Source organism: Marmota flaviventris, chromosome 13, assembly GCF_047511675.1.
Source record: "Marmota flaviventris isolate mMarFla1 chromosome 13, mMarFla1.hap1, whole genome shotgun sequence".
Taxonomy (NCBI): domain Eukaryota; kingdom Metazoa; phylum Chordata; class Mammalia; order Rodentia; family Sciuridae; genus Marmota; species Marmota flaviventris.
The window spans coordinates 81959377-81985056 of record NC_092510.1 but is presented as its reverse complement, the minus strand read 5'-3'; the positions used below and the strand labels follow the sequence as shown (position 1 = coordinate 81985056).

The 25680-nt window shown below is 36.3% G+C and overlaps 1 protein-coding gene across 1 annotated transcript in view; it reads left to right on the top strand.

Annotated features, from left to right (window-relative positions):
• Svep1 (sushi, von Willebrand factor type A, EGF and pentraxin domain containing 1) overlaps positions 1 to 25680 on the top strand; it is a 173585-nt gene that overhangs the window by 31792 nt on the left and 116113 nt on the right. The window contains exons 4-5 of the mRNA XM_027943007.3: positions 24115 to 24273; positions 25425 to 25604. Of these exons, the coding sequence (XP_027798808.3) occupies positions 24115 to 24273; positions 25425 to 25604 (339 nt within the window). The remainder of the gene's footprint in view (positions 1 to 24114; positions 24274 to 25424; positions 25605 to 25680) is intronic.

Here is a 25680-nt window from a genome sequence, read left to right as displayed (position 1 = left end):
GGCATTTGGTAGGTAGCCGGCTCTGCAGCACAGAAACGTGGTCCTCTCTCTATTCAATATGTTCTCTTCCTTTATTCGTTCTTCTTATGGGACATTTCTTCTTGTATCATTATTTTACTCTCTTTTATTCTCATTGTCCCTCTTCTCATTTCTCTTAAATTCTCCTTCCTCCCATGACTCTGATCCCAGCTAGCAGATCCTTGCCTGGTCTGACCATCCGTGTTCACCCAGCAGAATCTCTCTTTTCTTGGCCCTGCTCCCACCCACCCAGCAGGATTTCTCACTTAGGCAGTAAAGGGAGGAGAGATCAACCCAACTGCCTCTGAGTTGGCACAGTGCCTCCTCTTGTTTCTCCCTCCCCTTGAATCTTCCCACACTCTCATCAACAGCTTGGCGCTCTCCCCAACACGCCCTCCCTGACTCCTCCCATCCTAGCCCACCAAATGCAGGCAGAAAATCTCATTTTCTTTGCTGGAAGCTGCCGTCAGCATGTCTGCCTTCCGTGTGGTCCTTAGGCTGAACTGTTTCCTGCCAACAAGCCACCGTCATCAGCCTCAGCCACTGTGTGCCCCAGCCTCCATTCTACAGCTCTAGGATCTTGCATCCCAGGGGATAAGCTGGAGAGGTGGGGGAGTGGGGGGAAGCTCAATTCACAAACCTGCTGCCCCTAGTTACCCAAATAGCTTTGGCTGCCACCAGTAGCGCATTCCAGGCTGAAAGGCGCAGCAGTCCATAAAATGTGGGAGGTTGGGTGGGCCTGTCATGAGAGCATCAGTAGAGAGATCAGAGGCCTTCTGCTGCCAGTTGCAGCCAAGAATACCACACATAAAAGGATTAGCTTTTCCATTCTTTCTCTTAACTTAGTAAACCTCAGCTTAACACTTTCTGACATACAAGATCTAAATCAGAGTTGCTCCAATATAAATGTTCATCTTGTCGTCTTCAGTATTTGCTTCCAAGAGAATTTTCCTTTGCTGCCCCTGAAGGAGGACCCTGTCATTATTAGGAATGACTCCATTCTGCTCCTCTGGCGTGCTCACTCTCTGAGTCCTTGCCAGTTTGTCTCAAATTCCAGCAAAGCCTATGGGCTTACCTCCCTGTGATAGGAACCAAAGCAACCCCCTAAATAGGAACAATCATCTCTTGACAGGAACTGAACTACCTCTCAAGAAGTAAAATGATTTCCCATGATCACCCAAGACTGCATAGAACCAGACCTGAGATAATGATTAGCCAGACCACAGTTAGACCAAGACTGCTTCTTGTACCCTTCCCTAATTCTTCCTTGTGTAATCCTGAAGTTCCCACCAGAACCCCGAGGACAAGGCCTAGATTCTAGTTCCCCTGTCCTTCTCTCTATGGCCAAACTGGACAAATTCCTTTCCTGCTTTACCACCATTCATCTCTTTGATTGGTCTCTCGAGGTGGCAGGTGACCACATCTGGTCTTTTGATACCCCCAGAATCGGGCCTCTGGCCTAGGACTCTGGTAGCAATTAAGAAAAGTGGTTTTGGACCTCCAAGATGTCTACTATCTGTAGTTGCAGGAGGTAGCACCGTTGCTGGCTTCTCTGGCATCCTAGGAGCTAAGAGAAAATAAGTAAATCATATTCTTCCTGTGGCCTGAAATGTTCATTACCAGATTCATCTTTCTGAAAGGCAAAAACCAAAGTTAGCTCTAAATCATCCAGTACTGAAAACCTGGAAGCAGGGAGCCTCTTTTAGAATCCATTTAGTCAATGAATGTTGCTGAAGAACATTTTCCATGTCTAACCCCTATGAGGCACTAGTTAGTGATTCCACCATGAGCCCACAGGGATGGTCTCTGCCTTCTTGGAATTTACAATATAACCACATAAATCATTTTGCAATTGCAAACCATGACATGTGCTATCAAATAAAAATGTTTGTGCTATCAAGAACAGGCTCCAGGGAAGGCTAAAGGGATTCTAAGCTAAGATCAGAAAGATGAGGAGGCCGAGGCTATTTTATTACTCAATAGGAGGAGGTCAGTTTTCATTCTGAACATTTGGAATGCTAAACATTTTTCATCATCTTAGAAACAATGTCTTTCAAAAGCACATAGTTTCTTTCTAGAGCCAGCAAGAACCTTAGAGATTATCTGCTTTAAACCCCTCATTCTGCAAGAGGAAATTGGAGCCTCAAGAAAAATGAGTTTTTTGCCCAAGATGACATATTCAGCTATCAGCAGAACCCAGGGAGGGACCCAGGGCACTTTGCTCTAAGTCCTATGTTATTTTCAAGATACCACACTACTTATTTTTCCATTTTTGAAAATAGTCTCTTATACACATTGTCATTCAGAGACCAACCATGGAACTGTTTTCAAAATTTGTAAAAATATAGAAATATCTGGTTCACATTCAATCTCTGCTGGTTATAAACCATGTAACTTTAGGCAACTTAATGTCTTCTGTAAAATGGACTTATATTTAAATAGATACATACATAAATACACATATATCTATCTGCATATATATCTATGTAGATTGATGTAGATATGAAAAGATTATGTATATAGATTTATATACATATGCATCTACATAAATAATTGTGTGTGTGTTTGCATATGCACATGTGTGTTGGTAAATGGTTGGGTTAACTGAGAGAACTGGCAAAGAAAACTGTTGCTTTCATTTCCGGCTCTATTACTAGTATTATTTTTTTCATCCTTCACCTTTAACAGGCTCTTAGGCAGTCATGGCAATGATGATGATGTCAATGGTGACAAAAGCTATAACTGATAATGATATTTAAAATAGCAAACATTATATGACAATGACTATGTGCAAGACACGTTTCCAAACATTGATATTTGTTAACTCATTTAATCTTCCTAATAACTCTCTGGAGTGTAGTTCTATTTTAGAAATAAGGAGACTGAAAGTTTGAGAGGTTAAGTAGCTTATCCAGGGTCATGCAGCTAGAAGAGCTGAGATATGAGCCAGTCTTCTGGCTCCAAGATCTACATCTAGCTGTAGAGAGAGATGCTGAATAAATATACTCACAATTAAAAATACAATTTTGAATTCAAAGCGTTAGTTGGCCCCTAATGAGGTCATCAATATTCGATCATTTTCCATCTGTAGAATAGCAACTTCATATGATTCAATATAATACTAGGAAGGAAAAGACAGAATGAATTACATAAAATACATATCTTGTCATGCCACACTCCTGCTTAATGCTTTTAAATGATGGCCCATTCATAGAATAAATTCAAGCTCCTTAGCATGACATAGAGGCTTTGTGTGACTTGACCTCTCTTTTACCTTTGAGCTAAAAGCTAGAACTAGTTGCACTTCCTTCCAAATACCATGCCTTTCGTTTCTCAGACCTTGATTCAAGATCTGGTTCCTTTTCTCACCACATCTGTCTACTGTCTTTGTTCTTAATTCCTCAAACAAGTCTAACAGGCAATGGCTTCCTGATATGTTTTGTATTCTACTTCCTGCCTTCAGACCCTATAGTAAGTGCTCAAGAAAAATAAAATAAAAACGGATGCAGGCAAGAAGTTGACTTTAATACCAGAATCTTCAATGAAGAGAAACTCATCATTTAAATCTTAGGCAATTCATGGTTTCCATGTCTGCCTTGGGCACCACAGAATCCCTAGCACAAAAACACATGCTAGGACAATTTCTTTTAAATACACTTGATTTAAATGAAAGCAAAATATTTACATTTTTATTAAGCTCTGCCAACAATAAATTAAGTACAGTATACAGTTGATTTACTAGAATAGTCACTTTAAGATGAATGGATCATCAAATTAGTTGTGAATAACCAGTGAGCTCTTGTAAATCCAAGGAGTTGCAGCTGTTCTGGATTTCCCCTGAGGGGATTTGACAGACACAGAGTACAGAGACAACAGGCATCTTGAGGACATTGCTTCTCTGCAGATTGACTTCCTTTCAGTGAGCTAGGAATGAGCAGATTGAAAATTATAGCTGGATAGTGTCCAACGGTGAGGCCCAGATCATTTGAGCCAAAGCTCCAGTTGTATTATTTTTCATCCAAGGAAGTTACACTATAGATATAGAAACACTGAAATATTTATGTGGGAATCTCTTGTTACACACATACACAAATGCACATAAATTCCCACCCCCACCCTTCATGCACACATACTTTTTCCTGTCTAAAGATTATATCATTTCTTTGGAAAGAAGAGAGGAGAAAGAGCTCTAGAAATTCTTGAATGGAAACCAAAACATTTGGCAGTATTGTTCTCTAAGCAGAGCTTAGCTGATTCTCCTCCCAAAAAATATCCCCAATGGTACCAAATAAAGGATTTGTAAGATGTAAGGAATTTGTACAATGTTTTATGCTTGCTTTGCTTTTTATGAGGGCATATTGCCAGCCAGCATGTTGATACTGGTTCTCATCAACTCAAGGAGGAGGATTTCTAACTTGCTGCCTAGAATCAGGGAGTTTACTCTCTTTTCCACCGAGGTAGGTGGGTATTCGACCATGATGATAAATGTTCCTGTCTATCACATTTGTTACAGAAACACACAAAACTGGAACATTGGTGTGAAGCATCACAAACCCCAAAGTCAGCATATTGTGCTGTTTAGATAGACTCAGAAAAGTATAGCCAGTAGCTTAAAATTGTCAAGGTAAGGATTGTGACCAATTTCTCTTTATCATTGTGAGGTCTTATTCTCCTCTTCTTTTCCCTGGCCTCATTATAAGTGACTCTTTCCGGGGACAAAGAAAAACATCAAACATCTACAAATCATGGTCTTCAAACATCTTTACTCATGTAACCTATTCCTCCCTCCAAAAATATTGAAAATTTATGGATCCCTCATTGGTTTTCAAGTGGCCATCTAAAACTTTTCAGTAGAAATTTAAAAGAAGACATTTCTATAATACTGTATCGACATTTTAAAATAAAACTATCATTTTCAAGTGTAGCCACTAAAATCTAAGTATCATACATAATTTGATTTCTTTAAGTATTCATTTGTGAATAAGCACTTTTTAATGCAGAAATTTTGAAACTTCTTATTTTCATAGTTTTATTCCATTTCTACCATACAATTATTTTCTATGCAACATGTTTTCATATCCCAAAACCTTCTATTGATCTCAGCATTGTACTTCTCTGCCATATAATCTTTGGATATAAACTAAAATAAATATTTTAATTTTCTATGACAAAAACTACTACTAGATTGAGTTATTATCATAATTGTTATTTTGTATAATTTGTCAAACATTATACATTTTGATACTAATGACACATAAAAATACTATTGCAAATACATCTTTTAATGAGATGGATATTAATTAGTTCATGTACCCGTGGGTTTTTATTATTCATTTTCAGTCAAGAAATTTATGGCACCAATTTGATTTCTTTACTGTTTTTATTGCTATGGATTTTATGCTGAAATCCTCACATAAATATGTAAATAGAATGTGAAAGAGTTAAGTCAGTATCACTCAATTCTTGGAGTTCCTCCTGAGTTACATGACAAAAACTACACCAGTTATCTGTAATCAGAAAGGTATGGTAAATCATCTGCTAGCTAACAATTTCCTTGGATCCTTTTTAATTTTATTGAAATTGAGGAATTGGGAAACTTTTGACTTGCAAAAGGAATTGATACTCAACTGTTACCATTATTCACTTTCTCAATTTGGGGGACCCCCCCCACACACACACACACATAGAGCTTTACTAAAAGACTTAGTAAAGCGCTCATGAAAGGACTTCTTGTTGGTTTCAGTTACACAAAACAAGTTCTAGAAATCTGTTCTATGACAGTTTCTCTAATTGAGAAAATCTTCTTGGAAGCCTGCCTTGATTAAAAGGTTTCAAGCTATCAAGATGCTATAGGTTTCATGCTATAGGTTTCTCATCTTTGGGCAATGCACTTACGATTTAGAAGGGGCAAGAAGTGTGCATTTCTTTTGGGGGAAAAAAAAAAAGACATGCTATTAGGAAAAGGCACCATAGACACTTTCTCAAGCCCATCCATCAATTTAGGTATATATGAAGATGGAGGTTCTGGAAACTAAATCTCTTAAAAATGATCCATGGCACATCCACATGCCAAAGTCTTTTCCTACTTATATTCTGTATTTGCAAAACTGTAATCAGTTTTAAGGAATTCAAGGTTTTCCTGATGTCATTCAACTATAAAGAGGCGGAGTTAACCTGCAGACCCAGATCTCTCTGACCCCGGAGTTCTTTCAGTTATTTACAATCCATCCAAAGCACTCACTGTGCAATCATGATCCATCAAAGAAATGATCCAGAAACATTTTGCTGCTCTTTCCAGGTTACATTTAACATAAACAGTTGCTTCTAAGTCGTAACTTAACATCTCCATTGTTTGTTTCCATGGGGTCTACGAGGAATTGATTCACTACATTAGAGGATTAGCCAAGTTTCTATGGTAGCCAATGTTAACAATTTAAAAATGAGAGCCCGCACTAGAGGCAATCAGGCTATGATTGTTCAAACGGCAAGTTCTGAGAAATCATGATGTGCCTTGTAGTACACTGAGCGCTGGTGATGCTGAGATATACATGATTCAGTCCTCATGCCACTGTGAGTCCATAAATAAGTTATTGACAAGTTAATGGCACGAGTCTTGGTTCTGACACTCACTGTGTTTATTCCTGGGAAAATTTTTTGATCTCTCTGGACCTTAGTTTCCTTATCTAAAAAAAAATAGAGTCAATAATAGTAGGATCATTGGAAAAAAGAAAATAAGATCTTGTGTATTAAATCACCTGCATGCAGTAAGCACTTGATTAACATAGAACCCAGTGGTGGTTCTTAACAGGGAGGGATGCCCCCCACCCCCGCTATCCCCGCTGCCCCCAGGATGTTTAACAATATCTAGAATTGATTTTGGTTGTCACAGCTGGTAAGAGTTACTGGTATCTGGTGGGTAGTAGCCAGGGATGGTGGAGATATCCTATGATACACCATGTAGCCCCAACAAGTTCCAAATGTCAATAGTAAAAAACCCCAATCTATATTAACAGATTAAATTAATGCATTAAAATAACAATCAAAAAACCGTACTGTATCTCTTTTTAAACAGTTTGAGAAGAAACATCAAAGCCATGTGATTCTACTAGGGCTGAATGAGTGGTGGGGTGTGATCATGGCAGCATCTTTCGCTCCAGCCACCCCAAGCTGCTGTGGCTGCTTCAACACTTCCATACCTGTACATTTTTCTTCCCTTTGCTTAGAATATCCCATGTCTTGTCTCTGTGGTTCTTGTCACTTCTTTTAGATTTATGACAAACTTGTTTCTCCAAAGGAGACTTTACTCTCCTTCCTTCCTCCGTAGATTTCTCATCTAGATACGGTTAGATCTAGATATTTTGGTTCTCTGAAACATCTTCTCTCTGCACACTTACTATACAGTATTATAATTTGGGGAAGGTTTTTCTTCTTTAACATTCTGTGGATTCATTTAAAGCAGTATTGTGCCTCTTTTAATTTTTATGTCCTCTGCTGCACAACACCTGGAGTAAGCATTAATAAATTTTTGGTGAATGAACAAATTAAGTGAGTTTATGATCAGATACTAGGATCACAGCATATGGAAACTCTGCTTGGTTCTCAATTTCCTGGGAATTTTCCATCCCTTGTATGGAGAAGCAAAGGTGAACAAGTCTAGTGACCCTGAGAAGCACTGGCTTAGTATCAAAGTAAGCCATCTGGGAGGCCGAGTTCAACAGTAGGAAGTGCCTAATCACACATTTCTCTCTTTCATGTTACCCAGTTACTGAGACTGTTGCCAAATTTACTCCAAAAACCTTATGTGCATGTGTGTGTGTGTGTGTGTGCACGCATGCACACAAGCCTGTGTGTGCTCTTAAAGCTATTTGCATATTTTTATTGATGGTTTCAGGTAGTGTTTTCCAGGGTATGGTAGATTTTTTTTTTTTTTTTACCATTTAAGCAATCATTTAACAAATACACAAGGCCAACCATTATTACAATGATAACATTTGGGGGGTTTCCATTAAAACTTGAAGTTAAAATCTGGTCAAAATATGGAAGCAGTAATATGAAAATAAATCATGAACTGTATAGAACAAGCTATAAGAAAAAAGTAGACATTATATTTGATCTACTTAACACTAAAATCATGAGAATTAATTAAGCAAGAATACTCTATGTCCTTATTTGATATTTAAAACAAAAATAAAGTTATTTTATTATTATATGCTATATTATTGTTCACCTGGAAAATCCAAAGGAAACAACTAAAACCCCAGGCATTAATAGAACAGATTTAGAAGATAACAACATAAATAATTTAAAAATCAAAATTTTCTATGAAGAAATATTAGTATTTAAAAATGTTATCAAATTCCATTAATACTAACCGGAAAAAAATATATTTCCTATGAATAATTTGAAAGAGAATTGTATGACACTCATAAGGAGCTGTAAAATTTTATTGAAACTGATATATGAATAAGAATGCCAATTCATGCATTGCCCCTTTCCTGTCATAGTACTTAATGTACTTTTCATCATATTCTCTTCCCCACTTCCAGGTGTCTATAAAGCAGTGATTAGCTTTCCTCTGAAGTGACAAGATCCACAAATCTCCAAAATGTAGTTGTTCTACCTTGGCTGTTTCTGAATATACCTAGAAATTTTGCTTTTCAGTCTTCTATTACTTAATTTTTTTTCATTATACTTTTTTCTTTCAAGATAATTGTAGAGTCACATGAAGTTTTGAAAAATCATATGAGAAATCCCCTATATCCTTTTCCTGTTTTTTTTTTAATGTTAACATCTTACAAAATTAGTGTGTGCTATCAACACTAAGATGTTGACATTGATCCAGAATTTTTTTTTCCTGGTATCAAGGATTGAACCCAAAGGTGCTTAACCTCTGAGACACATCCCTAGACCTTTATATTTTTTGAAACAGGGTCTCACTAAGTTGTTCCTAGTCTCACTAAATTGCTGAGGCTGGTTATGAACTTGAGATTCTCCTGCCTCAGCCTCCAAAGCCTCTGCCGTGGGCCACTGCACCCAGTGATCTAGAACCCTCTTGCCACCACAAGGATCACCTATGTTGCTCTTTTAGAGCTACAAACACTTTCCTCTGATTCCTCCACCCACTTCCCCCATTCACCTCTTGCAACCACTAATTTGTTCTGTTTCTATAATGTTGTCATTTAAAGGATGCTATATAAATGAAATCATGCAGAATGTAATATTTTGAGATTGACTTTTTAAATTTGGCATAATTCTCTGGAAGTTCTTCCAAGTTGTTACATGTATCAGTTATTCATTTTATTGCTAAGTAGTATTTCATAATATAAACATCTTACATCTTACTTATTTGCATGTTGAAGGACATGTGTGTTGTTTCCAGTTTGGTGCTTTTATGAATAAAGCTACTATAAATATTTGCATACAGGATTTTATTTGAACACAAGTCTTTATGTCACTAGGTTAAATTTCTAATTTGTTGGGTTGTGTTGTGATATCCTATTTTGGTTTTAATTTTCATGTCCCCATTGACCAATGACTTTGAACATTTTTTCATATGCTTATTTGCCATCTGTATATCTTCTTTATTGAACTGTCTGTTCATGTTTTTTGTCCATAGTCTGATTAGTTTCTTTGCTCTTTTAAACTTATGAGAGCTCTTTATATATTATAGATTTTAATCATGTGTCAGATATGTGGTTTGCAAATACTTTCTTTCATTCTGTAGCTTATCTTATTTATTCTCTTAAGATGGTCATTTATAGCCAGGTACAGTGCCTCACATCTGTAATCCCAGTGGTTTGAGAGGCTGAGGCAGGAAGATTGCTAGTTAAAGCCAGCCTCAGAAAAAGCAAGGCACTAAGTAACTCAGTGAGATCCTGTCTCTAAATAAAATACAAAATAGGGCCGGGGATGTGGCTCAGTGGTTGAGTGCCCTTGAGTTCAATCCCTGGTACTCCCGCACCATCACCACCCACACAAGATGGTCATTTATAGAGCAAAAATTTGTTTTTAATTTGATGAAGTACCTTTTTTTTTTCTTCAATTTTTCCTTCTATGGATTGTGCTTTTGGTGTCAGGTCTAAGAACTCTTTACCTAGTCCTGGTTTCTGAAGATTTTTATCCTATGTTTATTTCTACAAGTATTATAGTTTTACATTTATATTTAAGTCCATGATACTTAAATATCAATTATTTTATAAGATGTGAGACGTAAATCATGTTTAATTTTTGTACCAATTTGGTTAATCAATTTCTCTATACTATTTCTTGAAAAGACTATCATTCCTCCACTGACTTGCTATTGTACCTTTGTTGAAAAATCAGTTGGATGTATTTGTGCATGTCTATTTCTGAGTTCCCCTTCTGTTCCATTGATCTGTCAATACCACAAAGTCTTGGTTGGCGTAGCTGTATAATAAGTCTTGAAACTGGGTGGACTGATTTCTTCTATTTTATTTTTCCTTATTAAAATTATATTAGGTATTCTAGATCTTTTTTCATTATAAATTTAGACTAATAGTCTACATCTACAAAAAATCCTGGTGTAATTCTCATTGGAATTGCTTATATCTGTATACTAGTCTGAGGAGAATTGATATTTTTATTGTTGAAACTTACAGCCCATGAGCATTATGTTTGTTTATATCTTTGATTTCTTTTGTCAACATTGTGTAGTTTTTTAAAATGTAAGTTCCATGTGTGTTTTGTTACATTTATACCTAAATGTTTCATTAGTTGTAAGCAATTATAAATAGTAAATGAATTTTGAATTTTAATTTCTACAAGTTCATTGTTAGTGTATAGAAATGCAATTGATCTTGTTTTCCTTATATTCTGTAATCTTGCTTAGGTCACCTATTAGTTCCAGAAGGGTTTTTTGTTTTTAATAGATCCTTTGGAATTTTCTATAAGGAATTATGTCATTTGCAAATAGATAAAATTTTACTTCTAATATGTATGTCTTTTACTTGATTCTCTTGCCCTATTGTGCTGATAGAACTCCCAGAACTGTGATGAGTAAAGAACTACCTTGTCTTTCATTCTTAAGTACAATGTTAGTTGTATGGTTTTGGAATTGTTTCTGATCAAGCTGAAGAAAATTCCTATTTGTTTCTGGGTTTTATCGTTAATGTATGATGAATTTTATTTGCTGAACTCTTTATGTATCAATTGACATGATCTTGTGAATTTTCTTCTTTAGACTATTTATGTGATAGATTACATTTAATGATGTCCATATATTGAACCAGCTTTGCATCCCTGGAATAAATCTCATTTGCTCATGACTTATAATTCATTTCATATACTGTTAAACTTTATTTGCTAATCAGGAATTTTGTGTCTATATTCCTGAAAGATACTAAGCTGAAGGTTTTTTTGTCTTTTATTTTCATTTTTGGTACTTTCTCCATCTCCCTTAGTTATCAAGGTAATACTAGCTTGATAAAATGAACTGAGACATGTTCCCTCCTCTTCCGTTTCTTGAAATGGTGCAGAAGTGATGTTAATTCTTTCTGGCAAGTGTTTGGTAAATATTTGTTAAAACTTTCCAGTGAAATATCTGGGCCTTGGACTTTTTTCTTTCTTCTCTTTTTTTCTTGGAAGTTTTTAAATTATGAATTTAATTTTCTTTTCTGATCTTTCTCAAGATTCTTGACACTTCAAGAATCAACTCAACTTAGATTATTTATTTGAAGTGTTTCCTTTTCCAAAAAATGCATTTAGTACTATAAATTTTCCTCCTAACCCACTTTATCTGATACTAATATAACCACTTCCACTTTCTTTTAATGAATGTTTGCATGGTCTATTATTTTGGTTTGAATCTGCCTATATTGTTATATTTGGAGAAAATTTCTTATAAATAGCATATAGTTGGACATATTTTAATCCATTCTGCTAATCTATATCTTCTAATTGGTGTATTTTTGCTATTTACATTTAATATAATTATTGATATGTTAGGGTTTAAGTTTTCTATCTGTTCTGATTTTTGTCTCTTTGCTTACTTTTTCTGCCTTCCTGTGGGTGACTTGAATATTTTTCACAATTTCATTTTAATTTATCTTAATTTATTTAATTTCATGTATCTTTGTTTAGTTTTTTTAATTGATAACTTTAGCTATTACATTATATATATTCTTCACATTCTATTGGTGGTATCATTTTATAGTTCAAGTCAAGCATAGAAATCTTCTCTCTTGGGGCTGGAGACATGGCTTAGTTGGTACAGTGCTTACCTTGCATGCACAGGCCCTAGGTTCAATCCCCAGCACCACAAAAAAATAAAAATAAAAAATTCTTATCTTTCTTTACTCTTTTGCATTTGTAATATAACTGTCTTAAATATTTTGTCTACAAACATATAGAACCTCATCAATGTTATAGTTTTCACACCAACCATCAAACGTAAGAGGAAGCACAGAAGAAGAGGAAAATATATTGTATTTACTCATCATATTACTTACCATGTTTTTCCTTCCTTTTTGATGTTCTGAAGTTCCTTATTTTAAATTTTTTTGTTTGTTTTGTTTTTGTTTAGCGAACCCTCAAACAACTTTTCTAGGGCATATCTGCTAGTGGCAAATTCTCCATTTTTTTTCATTTGATGGTGTCTTCATTTCCCCTTCTTTCCTGATGGATGATGTCACTAAGTAGATGATTCCATGTGGACAGTTTTTTCTTTCAACACATCATCATTTTCTTCTGGCCACCATCGTTTCTGACGAGAAATTTGCTCTTTCTAATTATTTTCAGCTATAATTGAGGTAGCATTCTTCTCCAGATTTTTTCTTTTTCTTGTGTTTTCAAAAGTCTAAGGGTAGTGTGTCTTGGCAGGGTTTTTTTAGTATTAACTTATTTCGGGGTTCACTAAGCTACTTGAATTTAGGGGCTTATATCTTTTACCAGTATTGGGACAATTCCACTTGCTATTTTTTTCAGGTACTTTTTCAGCTCAACCCTCTTTCTTCTCTCCTTCCTAAACTCTGATGTCATGAATTTAGAACCTATGTTGTATTGTCTTATGTTCCTGAAGCTCTCTTTTGGTTTTGCTTTTTGCCCTTTTCTCCCTATATTTTTCAGATTGGATAACTTCTTTTTTTTTAAATTTATTTCTTACATACATGACAATAGTGGAATGCATTACACTCATTATTACCCATATACAGCACAATTTTTCGTAACTCTATATATAAAGTATGTTCATGCCAAATTATGCCATCATACATGTACTTTTTTTGCATTACAATTATTAAATACCATATATACCACAATTTTTCATATCTCTGTTTGTATATGAGGTATGTTGGCACCAAATTCAAATCTTCATACATGTATTTTGTATAATGATAACCATTACATTCCACCATCCTTGCTATTCTCCTTCTCCCTCCTTTTCCCTCCCACCCCTCTTCCCTATCTAGAAATAATCTTCTTCCCATACTCTCCCTCCATACCCCACTTTGAGTCAACCCCCTTATATCAGAGAAAACATTCAGCATTTGTTTTGAGGGGATTGGCTAACTTCACTTAGCATAATCTTCTCTAACGCCATCCATTTACCTGCAAATGCCATGATTTTGTTCTTTTTTTAGTGCTGAGTAATATTCTGTTGTGTATAAATGCCACATTTTTTTTTATCCATTTATCCACTGAAGGACATCTAGGTTGACTCCACAGTGTAGCCAATGTGAATTGTGCTGCTATAAACATTGATGTGGATGTGTCCCTGTAGTATGCAGTTTTTAAGTCCTTTGAGTATAGTCTGGGGAGATGGATAGCTGAGTCAAATGGTGGTTCCATTCCCAGATTTCCAAGGAATCTCCATACTGCTTTCCAAATTGGCTGCACCAATTTGCAGTCCCACCAACAATGTATGAGTGTAACTTTTTCACCACATCCTCGCCAACACTTGTTGTTGCTTGTCTTCATAATAGCTGCCATTCTGACTGGAGTGAGATAGTGTCTTAGAGTAGTTTTTATTTGCATTTCTCTGATTGCTAGAGATGATAAGCATTTTTTTTCATATATTTCTTGATTGATTGTATAACCTCTTCTGAGAAGTGTCTGTTTAGGTCCTTGGCCCACTTATTGATTGGATTATTTAGTTAGTTTTTTTTTTTTTTTTTTGGTGCTTAGCTTGTTGAGTTCTTTATGCACCCTAGAGATTAGTGCTCTGTCTGATGTATGAGGGGTAAAATTTGCTCCCAGGATGTAGGCTCTCTGTTCACCTCACAGTTTATTTCTTTTGCTGAGAAAAAACTTTTTAGTTTGCATCCATCCCATTGTTGATTCTTGGTTTTAATTCTTATGCTATAAGTGTTTTATTAAGGAAGTTGGGGTCTAACCCCACGTGATGAAGATTAGCACCTACTTTTTCTTCTATTAGACACAGAGTCTCTGGTTTAATTCCTATCACTCTTTCAGTTTATTAACTTTCCCCCATCTCTCCATTCTGCTGCTGCACCCACCCAATGATTATTTTTATTTGATAGTTTATCTATATTCATTTCTCAAATTTCTTTTCTTTATACTCTTCTATTTTTTGTACCCACACCTCGAAATACTTTTTGTCAGATAGTTCTAACATCTCTAGCGTTTCTGTGTTGTCCTCTACTGATGGTTTTTTTCATCCCACTGAGGATCTTTTGGTTCATGTTATGAACTAGTATTTCCAACTAAAACCTGGACATTTCACATTATGTTTGGTAACTCTGAATCACATTTAATCCTTCTGTCTTGGCTGGCTTTCTCGGACACCATTCCAGCAAAGGAAGGGGGTTGCAGAGCACTGCTTTGTTCTTGCCATGTGGAGATAAAAACCAGGCTCCTGATTTTGCCTCTGTTGACACTGGGGTAAGGGTAGCAGGGTCGTTCCTGCTGTAGATGGAAGTTCTTGCTGCCCATCAAGGCTCCTCTTATATCATCCTGGCTGGGAGGGGTATGAGTCCCTTATAATCGCTCCTCATGTGACCTCCGCTAACACCACAGGGACCTCTTTACTACTTGGTATTGGTGAATGTCCTGATTCTCCACTAATCTTCCTTGGTCACCACCCCAGTGAGCAGGGAGAAGGGCCTTTTCTAACTTCTCGTAAATGGTGAAAGTGAGGCTCAATTTTCAACCCTCAACCCTGCAGGCTCCATTGGTGTGAAAAACCCATCTCACTACTTTGCCTTTTCTGTTACCACTCTGGAATATCTGTTGGAGCACCTCACTAGCGCCTTGCAAGAGTGGAAATCTAGGTTCCCCACTTGGCTTCAGCTGGTATGACTATGTTTGGGCCACAGTTTATTCTGTGGTATTTGGCTAGATTAGGGGAGTGGAATGTTGTTGTCTAACATTGCCTTATCCTGCTGGGTTGTTCTTTTCCTCTTGCTTTGAGTAGAGAGAGCATTTTTGTGTGTGGGCGGGGAGGGTTAGGGAGGCTGCTTTGTTTGGGTCTTGCCAATGCTCATTGATGTTTTGGGATTTCTATCTTCTTCACTCCAGTTGTGAGATATTTGAGAAAAAAAGAAAGCCAAGGAACTTACTATCATGTTGCTTTTTGAATCTCAAGTTATCTATCTGGTCTCTCTTTTTATCTTTACATTTCATTCATTCTGTGTTTATTTTATATATAATGTCCAAGATTTCTAGTTTTACTTATTAGGAGGATTAAGGAAAAGTAGATCTACTCTATATTCCCAGTTACAAATGCTTGTGTGTATTATTTCCTCTCTTTGGAAAGATTTTTACATTTTGGTTTTATCAATCTAACAATTAATGTTCTTTATGTGTTCATTTAATTGGGGACACTTTGTAGAAGTATAATGATGTTAATTTTTTCCTTATCTTAGGCTTGACAATGAGTTTTATTTCTGTTGAAATCAGAGTGAAGTCTGGCATAGTGGTGCACACCTGTAATCCCAGTGGCTGGAGAGGCTGAGGCAGGAGAATCACAAATTCAAAGCCAGCATGAGCACCTTAGCAAGGGCCTATGCAACTTAGTGAGACCCTATCTCAAAAAAAAAAAAAAAAAAATCAATCAAACAAAGTGAGATGGGGAAAAATAATGATTATGAACCAAGAATAAATGTTTTAGAAATAATTTTGGAAAAAAACAAAATCAATTAAATAAAAATAATTCATCATGTTAAAGTTATTCTTTGATCATCCTTATATATGGGAATATGTGGGAGTGAGTGACTCATGCCATGTGTTTGAGAATGAAATGTTATTGTCCTCCAAAATCATTATCAGAAGGCATCCAAAGTGATCTTGTTACACTCCCTAACTTACAACATTGTCATTTTCCCCACTGTTTCTAAGATAAACTCCTAGCATTTGGATGTGGCTTACCCAGTCTTGATATTTCTGGCACTCACTTACCTCACCCCTCTGTTCTCCAGCCAGTGGGAACCCTCACGGTTAAGGACATAGCTTAGTGACAGAGCCCTTGCCTAGCATGGACAAAGCCCTGAGTTTGATCCCCAGTACTATCAAAAAATTTTTTTTCACAATGAGTTCTCATTTTTTCAAGCCTACCAGGCTGGCAATTTACACCCCATCAAATGTTCATTCCTCTATCTGGAATGCCATCACCCAGCTCCTTCACCGCCCCTCACACCTGTTTGTTGTCTGATCTCACCTTTGGAAGTACATTGACTAACAAAGCTTACTGACCACTCCACCATTTTCTCAAGTCTAGATTATTTCTCTCTCCTGTGTTGTCATAGAACATGGTACTTTCCTGTTTAATTGTCTGTTTAAGACTACAACTGGAATGGAGCACAGATGGAGCTTTGTCTTATTCTTGGTTTTGTCCTCATTATCCTATTACCAGTTGTATCCTTTTCATCTTTACTAAGGGTCATAGAATTCTGGGATACACCCATGATCATCCATGTAGTAGGGATGGAAAAACCAATTCTCCAATTAGTTACATAACTTAGAGATGGTCAGACAGTGTCACAGCCTGTAACCATTTGCAGAATTCTCACTCCTGCACTCTGTCTTTTGTACCACACCCTATTTTAATGGATGAAATGGGAGAAAGTTGGTGACATGGTGAAATTTAATGTGTTGAAAGCTTTGCAGTTTCCAAAGTAAAAGACTTGTGATTTTATTTACACACATACTATTCAGAGAATGCTTCAGATATTTAATGTGAAATATGAAAGGAGAAAAAAACGGATGACTAAAATACCAAGGGGCAGTAGAACAGACCACTCAGGCAAATCAGATCGTTCTGAGTTGGGTCTTATGGAAACTATAGAAAGAAATCATTTAAATCTGTCTATTGATTCTTTCAACTATTTGTTAATTATCTTTTAGGTACTTTGGCAGATCTGATTATTGCACAGTACTTGCATCTAAGTAGTATCTTATTATGAAATAGAGTTAAATTATAAAGAAGCCAGAATGTACATCTTGAGCCAAAAATTATGATTAATCTGGTTCTAAACAACTGAGACTTGAATGAAAATTAAAAATAATGTATATAATAGAAAGGTATAGGTATTCAAAAATGATTACCTTTAGTTCTGGAGATGGTGGGATTTTAACTGGGTTTCATTGATAGGATTTGGGGTTAGAGATGGAGGAGACTATTGTGAAGGATGAGAAGTACAGGCCAGTATGGGGACTGGAAAAAGCTTGTCTAGATGGGAAAGTAGACTACATTTTATGGATATAATGGGATTCAAAGCAAGAAAACATAAGGTGTAAAAATTAGCTCCCATTGGGATTTGATTTCCACACTACAAAGATAGTCTTTAGTTAATTGGCAGTGGTGAGTCATTAAAGACTTTTGAGGGTGATAAAAGCAGTGTGATAAGAATAATAACTGGCACCTGTGGCTAGAAATCACTGACTGTGAAGCAACAGAGAAGAACAGATGCATGTATGAAAGTTAAAAAATCAAGTAAACATAAAATAATAAGGTTCTAAATTAAGGTAGCAAGAATGGAAATGGAGAATAGCAATTGATACAGTCCACATTTCCAAATCCCTCTTATTGATTGAGAGATTGAGGTGAGGGAATGACAACATCAGAGGTAATTATGGCTTGAGATTTTATTCATAACTTACCACTCTTTATAGGATCCAATGGTAAACAAATTAGACAACAAAAATAAGACTCTGCTCAGAATTTTTTTTTTCCTCTCTGGCTGTTAAGGTCACATGTCTTTATGTCGGACCTACACCAATTCTTCTTTTATTGAGGACAAATAAACATTCAACAGGTATATATTAGTACAGTTGTAAAGGTTTTCAAGATATTGAAATGCTTAGGTACTGGTTCAGAAATCACTGCTGCTCCAAGTCCCATGAATACCCCTTTACTAAACTGACCCTTTTTGTTGGCCCCCTGACTTATCCCACAATCCAGTACCTATACAGGTAACATGGTAAATAAGTCAGCATGCAAAATGTGTTTTGCTGCTATAGCAACTTTTGTTCTCATTAATCAGCAATTGTGCCATTCTTGGTTGTAATATTTTGAATACTATCCCTGTCATAGTTGGAATTTTCTCCCAGAAATCGCTTTAATTCTTTAAGCAAATAGATTTCTTTGGGGTCTACGTGTGCATGTGTCCCAAGGATGGGTTACCTAATTTCAAGTTGAAATTCTGTTTCACTGAAGTTCACAGGCCTTCACAATGATTAAGTGGTAATTTTTGAAAGTGTTAATGCCAAGTGGTAAAAAGTACAATAAGTCATATTTTCAATCCTAATAATGGGAATGTAAAATAGTTGGACTACGATAACCTCATGAGTTGACAGAGTTAATATTATTTGGCCTAAGAAAAATATTTTATATAAAAGACTTAAGGAAACAAGATGTTTATATGAAGTTTATAAAAAATATTTTTAAAAATGAAATCAACTTAAATGAATAGTTAAGCCAATTTGGTTTAACTATTCTTTTGATAGTTAAGATTTAATAAACTATTATTTTAATAAAAGCTAAACCCAGCAAGTTTAGCTTATGGTATATTTCATTCTCCCCTTTATATGAGCTTGAGTTACAAAATAAAGGAAAAATAAGTTCAAAGATGATTTTTAAACATCTTCAAAAGACTTTCCTAAAAGTGCATGCCCACTAAGTTTTGATTTTAAAAACTCAGGATGATCTAAACTTAGACAATTAAGAATATAGGGGTGGGGTTGTGCCTCAGTGGTAGAGTGCTCACCTAGCATGCATGAGGCACTGGGTTCAATCCTTAGCACCACATAAAAATAAAATATAGGTATTGTGTCCACCTAAAAAACTAAAAAAAAGAATACTTTTCAATATAATAGCCTTCACCTTAATATTCTATACCCAGCTGTCAAGCTGTATTTACATGTGAATCTACATGTAAATATGAATGTGTATACATGCATAGACGTATATTAATTCTTAACGTGATTTCTTTGCTGACACACCCACTTTTGTACACAGTCCTTTGAGGATTTTTTTTTTTTTTTTTTATAGACTTGTCCTGATCCATCACTAATCTCCTGGCGAGTCTGAGCAGGTGTTTATATTTGCAGCAAGGCATCCTGCCGTCAGGGTACCATTTGTTGTTATGGCACCACACAGGGTTCAAATTTACAATTTTGTCCAAATAGTTTGTACTTCAGCCAAATGAGCTAAACAATTACAGGGAGAGCTGCAGGGTGCTAATACACTCCACACATGTTCTGATGTGCAGATTTCAGTGCAGTTGAAAGTCGCCTCATCTAATTAATTGATGAAAATGGCAAGGATTATGGCAGCCTAATAAAAAGTCCCTATATACATGTGTAGGCCTTTGTCCTGTATTTGTGAAAACACTGGCCCCGCATGGGAGAAACTCATTCTCTTCTAGGGCAATCGATTCCTTTGTTCAAAATCCTAGCACAACTGGTTGTAGGAAATAGATTCCTTCTTCAGATCAAATTCATGAAGTTGAAAAGAAGCATGACATTGTGGGCCTTCATCTGGGGGCTACATACTCGCCAGGTGCCCAACCTAGATACAGCAGAACCAAGGGCTTTGGAATTGCACAACTCCACAGGCTGCCATGGTCATCTACATGAATAGACACCCTTGAGTTTGTGTAGCACATGACCAAGTGCAGCTCATGCAGCGGCCCTAAGATCATACTCTATAAATAATCATTCATTAGCCTTTAAAGATGAAAGGAATAAAACCTTTTAATATTGATGGGGGTTTTAAAAAATTAATCTTAGATTATATATAAGAAAGAATATTGTAAAGTGAAAGTCCCTGTATAATCCATGTTGTTAATATTAACTAAATTAGTCACCTAAGAAGTTGATATTTATTGGGCCAGAGAGACTAGAGAGACTAGAGACTCCTTTGTATTTTACAAATTCCAGACTGACTGGTGTTTTAATCTACTTTGATCAAAGAATTGCTTGTCAGCTCAAGAAGGACCCAACCTTAGCACAATATAACGTCAGGAATCACTCTTCCAGTAATAGTAGCTGATAGTTGCCAGTGTGTCTCTGAAAAGAGTGAGTACTTATTTTAACAACAAAAAGAGCAATTAAAAATTAAGGTTTGGTACATTTCCAGGAAAGAAACATCTCTTTTAAAAAATATATCATAGCCCTTTCCCAAGACTTGTGAAATTTGTTCAGACCACGGATTTATTTCCTCTTTTCAACTTTTGCTTAGTTTTGGATGAGGAATTTTTCCCCTTGGGAATCAAGGAAGTTGATCACACCTCTCCCACTAGAATTGTGCAATGTCTTTAAATAGTTCCCCCTAAAGTCTGTTTTTCATTATCATTAAGAATTTCACAATACATTTCCAAGTGTACTTTTGGATATTTTTATCCAAAACACTATTCCCCAGTGTTGTAAACTCTTGATTATTCAAAAGGTTTTAGAGGATAATAAAATGTGAAATCATTTCCTTCTCGTGTAATATTAGTTTTTAAAGAAATTATAAAATCTGTAGCTAGAATCTGAACTACTCATAGGAAAAGTTTCTTTAAGTTATTTTTCAGTGTTATTCTATTTATGGAAACATCAAATATTAGCTTTGGAAAGATCACAGACATCATAATTTCTGTATGTTGTAGGAAGAGAAAATAAAGTCACTTTCCAGTGACCCTGGAGCCTGTTAGTGGAAGAGCCAAGACTGCAACTCAGTTGTCCAGACTCCAAGACTAATGTCCTTTCAATTCACCCTGTTATTACTCCTTTGGACTTTAGTACTCCCTCCCGCCAAACCCACATGCCACCTTCCCACAGAGCTTATGTTCTCTTGCCCTCCCTTGATTGAGTGACCACTGGCTCAGGCAATGGGATGGACAGTGGCTGCAACAAATAATTGGAAGACTCTGAACGTACAAGCACATGTTGCCTACTGAGAGAAAAAGACGGGTGTATGTTACACTCAGTGTGATATGTACCCGAGCAGAGGTAAGGGACATGTGCTCTGGGGACCTGGGAGAGAAGGCAGCACAGTCTGTCTGATGAGAATTAAGAAATAACTGAGAATCTTGAGAGATTATTGGAGGTTCACTTGGAGGCAGGAAAACATATGCAAAGGCAGAAGCTAAATGAAAGGCAGGAAAGGGAGGTAATATTTACCAAGTACCAAAGCACGCATTGGGCCCACCACACCTATGAGAAGTATAATTAGCTCCTTAATGGTTGAGATAATGGAAGGATTTGGGACATTATCCTATCATTTACTGAATGTAAGCATTGTTGCTTTGCTTGTATTATTTCAATGAATACGAAAGACCAACAAGAAATGTGTAAGGCCGGTACTACTACTGTTACACCTGAAGAAACAGAGGCATAGAGAAATTAAATTGTTCAAGTGACTGAAGTTCCCAAGTCCCACAAATGAGGTAGAGTAGAAGAAAGAGACAGCCCCAAACTATGCACTGGCTGATTTGGAATTCACTGGCTCATTGTTGCTGATAGAGAGGGAGGCCTCAGACAGATCTATGATGGGACTGTCCTCGAGATGAAAGAGTGAGGGCCTTCATCAGTTGGTTCAGGGTTTACATAAAAACTGATTTGATTGACATTTGTGGGAAAAAATGTCTAAAATGGATTGAAGGGTAGAGATAAAGGCTAAAGAGCCAGGAAGGAGGATTTTTGTAAACCTGGAAGAGAGATGACAAAATCACACCCGAGATAGGAAGTGTGATGGTGGAAGGGAATGCAGGAGATTTTTAGGCAGTTAGATCCAAAGAGCATGATTTTCATTTGGATTCTGAAAGAAATAGAGGAAGGAGGAGGAACCAAGGGGCTCTCCAAGGTCAGGGAACCAATTACCATGAAATGAAATATAGGATTTTTGGACAATAACTTCCTTTTATATATAATTGCATTTACTTTTGGTTTTGCCCAAGTAATACCTATTTGTGGTAACAAAACCATAAATTGTAGATCAGCCAAAATAAACCTGAAAGCCACAGAGGCCTTCCATGAATATGTGCAATGTATCCATGACTTTAAAGATCACTTCCTTTGTGTCTTATTATTTATTTATAAATGACATAGGATCATACAATTCACATGAGTTTTTGAAAAGTACTTTTTTTTTTAACACTTAACCACATAATCTGAATGACTTTCCATGTCAAGAATTATATGGCCAGTATTTCCACTGGATGGATGTCACAAGAATTTAACAAACTCCTTCTCTCTGAATATTAGTGTTATTTTCAATGTTGTACAATACAAATTTTATGCATACATTTTTGCTTACTTGGGACAAATTCTTTAAAACAAAATGCTATATCAGAGAGAGGTTCATTCAAGGCATTTGGTATCTGCCCTCATAATGTTCCACAGAGGGCTTCGCGTGCATTCAGAGGATAGGGGAGACCCTCTTCTCCCAGGTGCCTGCTACCACTAAGTATTAACATTCTTTTTAAGTTTTGACAAATGAGAAGGTAGCCAGTAATTTTCAATACTGTGAACAAAGTTAAGCTGTTTATCTCATGGTCATTTATATTGTTTCTTTAAGAAATTTTCACTTCTTGTTCTTTGTCAATTTTTCTGTTGGAGTATTTGTGTTTTTCTTTTGTATTAGGAAAAGTTCTTTACATATTTTCATTTTACATATTTCTCCTTATTTGTTTGCTTCATCAAGATATTTCCATTTTCTCCTCTTTACAAAGGATATACTAATACTAAGGAAATTCATATATTAATAATAATAAATTTTAATAGCAGATATTAATATAGAGAGATTAAGTGAGATAATGTATATAAAATACCTCCACATATGTTCACATTCCTTGTGCTATTGGTGTTTTAGGAGTCAAATACATCCTAGGCCTAGGCTGCATTTAACTGGCTTTACCAAGCACTGCAAGTCCCTCTATTTATTGTTACATTTCTTAATTTTGAGTTATTTTACAAATGCATAACTTCAGAGGGATGAAGTTACAAGTTCAAAGCCACATTGTCAGTGCAGAAGGAAGACTGAAACAAGATCAATTAGATTTCTCTATTAACCCCCCACCCCCACCTTTAGTGAGCCTGGGAAAGACTGAGTCTTTAATTCTCTTTTCTTCAAAGGGCCTATTTCCCATTAGTTAGATTATTTCCCTCAAGCCCTTCACTTTCTTCTCAACCTTTGTCAAATGCTTTGAACAGAAACAATGGGCTATGTTCTCTCTGCATCTCTACCGGGAATCTCCTCAGCTCAGAAGGGGATAGGTCTCGGTGGTAGAGAGAGAGCTGTACAGGATTGAGAAAGATGAATATGGAGGAGACCATGTTTACCAACATTTTAAAAATAGTTTGAAGGTCATTGGTTCTTTCTAGTCCCTTAACATTTGTTGCTATTTTGAATTTTCCCACAAATCATCCCAAACATCATGCTGAGTTATGTTGTGATTGACACTAATTTGGGGACAAAAGAAGCCTTTAAAACCTGCATACAACAAATTACATGGCTCTTTTTTTTAAAAAAAAAAAAAAAGAATGTTGGTTTCTTTCCTTGCTTAAATTATATTATATCATTATTCCTATGAAAAGCTATTGCTTAGCTTTTTCCTCCCCTACTTAGTTTCAAACATTTTGTGAACTCTCGATTGATGAACCACATCAAATGGACTTCTCTGGCCTCCTGTCTGCCCACAGCTTGTCCACCAGGGACATACAAACCCGAAGGTTCTCCAGGAGGAATCAGTACGTGCATTCCGTGTCCTGATGAAAATCACACCTCTCCACCTGGAAGCACAGCCCCTGAAGACTGTGTCTGCCGAGAGGGGTACCGGGCATCTGGCCAGACCTGTGAAGGTAAGCATCCCCCCCTCAAATAGGAAATACAAAAGCTGCTCTCTGTGATAGAAAAATAGTAGTGTTTGCATCCAGTTTTAGTTTAATTTTTAATATTCTCTCTCTAATTACATTTGAGAGACTTATTTGCTTTTATTTTGTAGCGCTTATCACTGAACACATGTATATCTTGTTCCCAAGAAGAGGATCTGAGACCCTAGCAGTGATGTAATTTTGAAAGTAGAAAGACTTAGTACCTAGAAAAAATTCAAAATATATCCAGAAGAGAAATGCTATGATTTTTAAAACAATTTGAATAACAAATGAGCTCATCTTGGCCCTGGTGATAGTTGAATTCATTTAGAAACATATTTTCACAAGTAAGGTGACTCAGTATCATTCATGTCAAAATTAAAAATATTTTAACAGCCTATATCTTGTACAAGAAGCTGTGGCTCTTGGGGTTTGTAGCAAATATACTTTGCTAGCCTTATTCGCTCTTTATTTCATGCCTCCTTAATTAAAAGGGAAAATATCTAATGACATGTGAAGGTGAAGGTCAAGAACTAGGGGTTGGTGGTATAGCTTGTTCTTAGCATGGGTGAGATCCTGAGTTCGGTCTCCAAAACTGGAAAAAGAAAAAAAGGAAAAAAGAAAGAAAGAAATGCTTAGAAAATTTCATATCCAGGTACATATCAAATTTTTTTTTTTTCATTTTTGGTACCAGGGATTGAGCCCAGGTGTGCTTAACCACTGAGCCACATCCCCAGACCTTTTGTAGTTTTTATTTTGAAACAGTCTCACTAAATTGCTTAGGACCTCACCAAGTTGCTGAGGCTGGCTTTGAACTTGTAATTCTCCTGCCTCAGCCTCCTGAGCCACTGAGATTATAGGTATGCACCACCATACCCAGCCAAAATAAAAAAAAAAAAATTAAAACTTAGAAAATGTTTTAGTCTCTATTTAAAATTTATTCTGAAGTAAATACCTAATAGGAGTTAAATGTAGTGGTTCTTCTTCCAAATACGCATTTAGAAATTCAAATGCAGTAAATGAGAAAGCTGTGGGAATTTGAGATATCTGTATAACATGCCCCCTTAAACAAACAGAAAAGAATGTTCCCTAGACAAAGAATGACTTTGATTTTTTAATTTTATTTCTATAAATGTCAGTTGTCCACTGTCCTGCTCTGAGGCCTCCTGAAAATGGTTATTTTATCCAAAACACTTGCAACAACCACTTCAATGCAGCCTGTGGGGTCCGATGTCACCCTGGATTTGACCTCGTGGGAAGCAGCATCTTCTTGTGTCTGCCCAGTGGTTTGTGGTCCGGTTCAGAAAGCTCTTGCAGAGGTAAGCAAACTGCCAATTCACATTGTTTATTGATTGTCTTACTTGATTTAAACTCTAATAGACCAGTCAGTTCTTT